Below are 3,587 nucleotides of genomic sequence, written 5' to 3'. Positions count from 1 at the left end.
CTGCGGTGTTTGTGAGAAACCAACTGAGGGAGAAACAGTATGTGCTTTATGTCAAAGTACTGTACACGTGGAATGCTCGTCTGTTGATAGATGGTCAGAACTAATACAGTATTATAAGTGTACTACATTACTTGTTCTTTAGGGCGGGACATTCCACATATGTGTATTAGATGTTTATGTAGAGTCCATCCCATTACGCCATGTTCTATAACATTGGATCAAGAAGGGTATGGGGCGTCAGCGTTATGCCAGCGGTGTTCGCAATCACCTGTATATGCAATAAGGGATGCGTTAAACGTAGCGAATGTAGTAGACAATATCAATAACGATGACACAACTGCACAAGTCAACACAACACAAAAACAGGCAAACAAACTTTTAAACCCTAAAAACCCCTAAAACCCTAAAACAAACGACATTCCAGGTGCGACTAAGAAGAGAGCAAAATCTCTGTCATTGCCTGATATTCCTGAACTAACAGAGAAACAGCAGAAGGAATCAGGCTGTTATACGGACGCCGTCAATATACAATATGAGAGAGATTTTATTAACGAGCACACAAGGAATAAGGCACACGCTCACGCACGTGTAGTGAAGGAGCGAATGTACAGTATGGCTCTAGAAAGGGACGAGGAATCACAAGTGGATGGTGCGTCTGTGCTCATGATGTTAGTTGAAGACATTGTTCCCGAATTGTTGTCTTGGATTAACGCTTCAATTAGAGTAGAGCGCCAAAACAACAACTCCGACAATCTTCGACTTGTAGATGTCGAAGACTGTAGGAGTTGAAGGCGTTTTTTGCCCAGCACTTCACATATGGACTCCTAGGCCTTAGTAGATGTGGGCTTCACGTTATGAGGACACCAAAGACGCAGTAATAGGCACAGAAAGATACAACTTCATTTTTAAGTCTATGCTGGGATATAATCCAGTAGACCATCCCAATTGATGGAACGCTGTACAAAACATACGAGAATTCGAGTACGAAGTCTTTGCAAAAAGTGATAGGCTTTTTTTAACAGAGAGTATTGTTTTAACCTTGGATAGCGAGCAGACTGGGTCGAGAGTCAAAGACATCCCCAAGAAGTCAAAGGCTGATAGAAAATCTAAGACGTGGTGATTCAAATCCGAAGCCATAGCGTGCGCAGTATTCTATTCCTTATTACTTGTGCGTTTCCACGAACGCGATTACAAACAGAAGAAGGCAACAAAAAAATTATTGTCAGATTGTACACAGCTTATACTTCCCGTCGCACCACGGGTGCTGCACAAGTATGTTGGATTTTTTCAAGTGTTTTTATTCATTTAATATACGTATTCTGGCAATAGTAATTGTTTATTTACAGTTATCGGCCGAAAGAGGCTACGGTGAGCGACATCTATGGAAGTTAATGGGAAACCATGGCCTTGGCGGAGTGGTCATAGTACACAGCAAAATGTGGCGAGGCTTTCCATGGGTGGGTGCTAGCATAGAAACATCACACAAGTATCCAACTCGGTTTCTTGTCAATGATGCACCAATAATGGGCGACCTAGTTGTAAGTGCTACGTCCACGCTTAAAACCTCGCAGAGTACTGTGTCCAAAGAGTCTACTTTAGTAGCGTTCGCTGTGCGGCAAATGCCGCGTAAGCGAGAGAATCATAATACACCCTGCGATGTGTTGCGATTTATGTGCGTAGACTATCCCAAAACAGTTTCTCTAAAGAACACATTTGTCGCCGTCAAGCGACCTCGTCCTTCTGCAGCAATTATCACAAGCACACTGTTCTGGCCAGAAGCGGGGCTAGACCGTTCAAAGGAAATTGTTGAGCTAGAAACTCGTTTGCTACGAACAATCATTATTCTCACTGTGTCCCAGCGCTGTAATGATTGGTTTAATCTTAGACAGCTACTAATAACAGGCACAGTTGGACAAACATTAGCACTTAAAGATGTGGATGCGCGTAAGTTCATAAGTTCTAGAGCCTTTGTGCCTGGGACTGCTGAGAACAATGATGACGAGGACTCCGACGAGCCTTTCACCGCACAAGTTCGCCGTTTAGAAGGTGTGTGTGTCCAGAAACTATGCTCAAATTGTATACATACATCTACAGTTAATGCAGGTCGACGCATTGACGAAGATGGATTCATGGACCAGTATGCGTGTCTGGACATACGCAGTGATGATGAAGAAGAAAATAATTATCCTTCTTTAGCTATTGACCAAGAATTCGTAGAAAAAGACTCGTCGGTAGACAACTCCCAGCTGGTATCTCATACAACTAAGGTATTTCAATTTTAAATATTGAAAATAGTAATGAGCACAACCTTTTATTGAACTACATAGACTACTGATGCAGAGCTTACTACAGTAGCAATATGGTTAGTGGACTCATGGTATGGCCGTCACTTCTCAACCGACGCTATGAAAGAGGGAACGAACAACGAGCCATTCATCATGGCTTTGCTTTCTAAAGATAAGCTCGTGCATGGAATTTATTATATTGGATTGGTCTGCATGAAACAATACTCATGGATTTGGGCCAAGTGAGTCGACCGTTGGAAGATATGCGCTGAGTCAATTCGGGCCGGTGTTGACAAACACTGTTACGCATCTTTGAAAAGTGCTTTCTTAATCTGATTACGAGCCACCCCGGTTCTGCTACCCATGCTACCCAAGCTGGCTTCGAATCACGGTACTCATGTCATACCCAAGCACTTGCCGCCATGGAATCTGAGACACAGTCAGAAGAGGAGTGGAACGACGTCTGTCTGGACATAACCAATGCATACGACAAGGTCGCTCTCACACGCCTATGGGTACTGTCACGCTGGAATGTCTGAAAACTGGATCAACTGCCTTCGCGCGCTGTTTGGGAGGGTCCCTACAGCGACTATGAGAGCCATACCATATGTTCATACATTGTATCATACATACTTACCATTTTTGAAATAAATATTATTATCCCTATCGAATGTTCCATATATTCGCTTGCTGACCTACTAAGTAGAGTACCCATCTCTGTGGTACGGATCGGGTCTGCGCCGTGTAGTGCGGCGGGATGGGTTAGTACAGAGTACGAAATACCGAGAAGGACCAGGTTATCCATCATAATCCAGTCGAGGAGCGAGGATGGGGGTAAGCCAATGCCGCACCAGACCACGGATGAATTCGGTATGTGTTGGCTGGCCTGGATCGGAAGTATCATAGGCGGAACCAACAAGCGCGATGATTTGGTTCGAACCGAAATTTGGAAGTAGTACTTCAACAGCGTGATTAGCCGGGGTATGGGGAACATCTGTTGATGTGTCAGGGACGGGTGAGGGTACGGTGGTTCTTCAATATGCTGGAGATAAGATCCAAGGTGTTCGTGGAGGGTCCAGATACCGTGGAAGTCGTGGCACTTCTGTAATTGCTGAAGGAGGTCAGGGCCAATGGGCGGCAGTTTCGGGCCTACCAGGATGCGTCGAATCAGTTGTTGGATGCAGGCAAAGTGGCAGGCAGTGAACTTGTGGCTACCGGGGCAGACAGGGCAGAGACAGTCGTCGGTGCGGTAGTCGAGCAATGTAAACATGTACGTATTCGTTACAATCATAGCACAGAGCC

At 44.8% G+C, this 3,587-nt stretch overlaps 2 protein-coding genes across 2 annotated transcripts; both read left to right on the top strand.

The window, feature by feature from the left end:
• Positions 1-424: 424 nt before the first annotated feature.
• Positions 425-789, top strand: SARC_00340 (hypothetical protein; the record flags this gene model as incomplete). Its single annotated transcript, XM_014306003.1, has 1 exon — positions 425-789. A coding segment is annotated over one exon (365 nt), but the record flags the coding sequence as incomplete, so codon positions are not given.
• A 734-nt stretch (positions 790-1,523) lies between these two features.
• SARC_00339 (hypothetical protein) lies at positions 1,524-2,531 on the top strand (the record flags this gene model as incomplete). Its single annotated transcript, XM_014306002.1, has 2 exons — positions 1,524-2,267; positions 2,328-2,531. The coding sequence occupies 2 exons, from the start codon at positions 1,524-1,526 to the stop codon at positions 2,529-2,531; spliced, it is 948 nt and encodes a 315-aa protein (XP_014161477.1).
• Between the last annotated feature and the right edge of the window lie 1,056 nt (positions 2,532-3,587).

This window comes from Sphaeroforma arctica, assembly GCF_001186125.1.
Source record: "Sphaeroforma arctica JP610 unplaced genomic scaffold supercont1.9, whole genome shotgun sequence".
NCBI classification, from domain to species: domain Eukaryota; class Ichthyosporea; order Ichthyophonida; genus Sphaeroforma; species Sphaeroforma arctica.
This window is presented reverse-complemented; position numbering and strand designations above follow the sequence as displayed.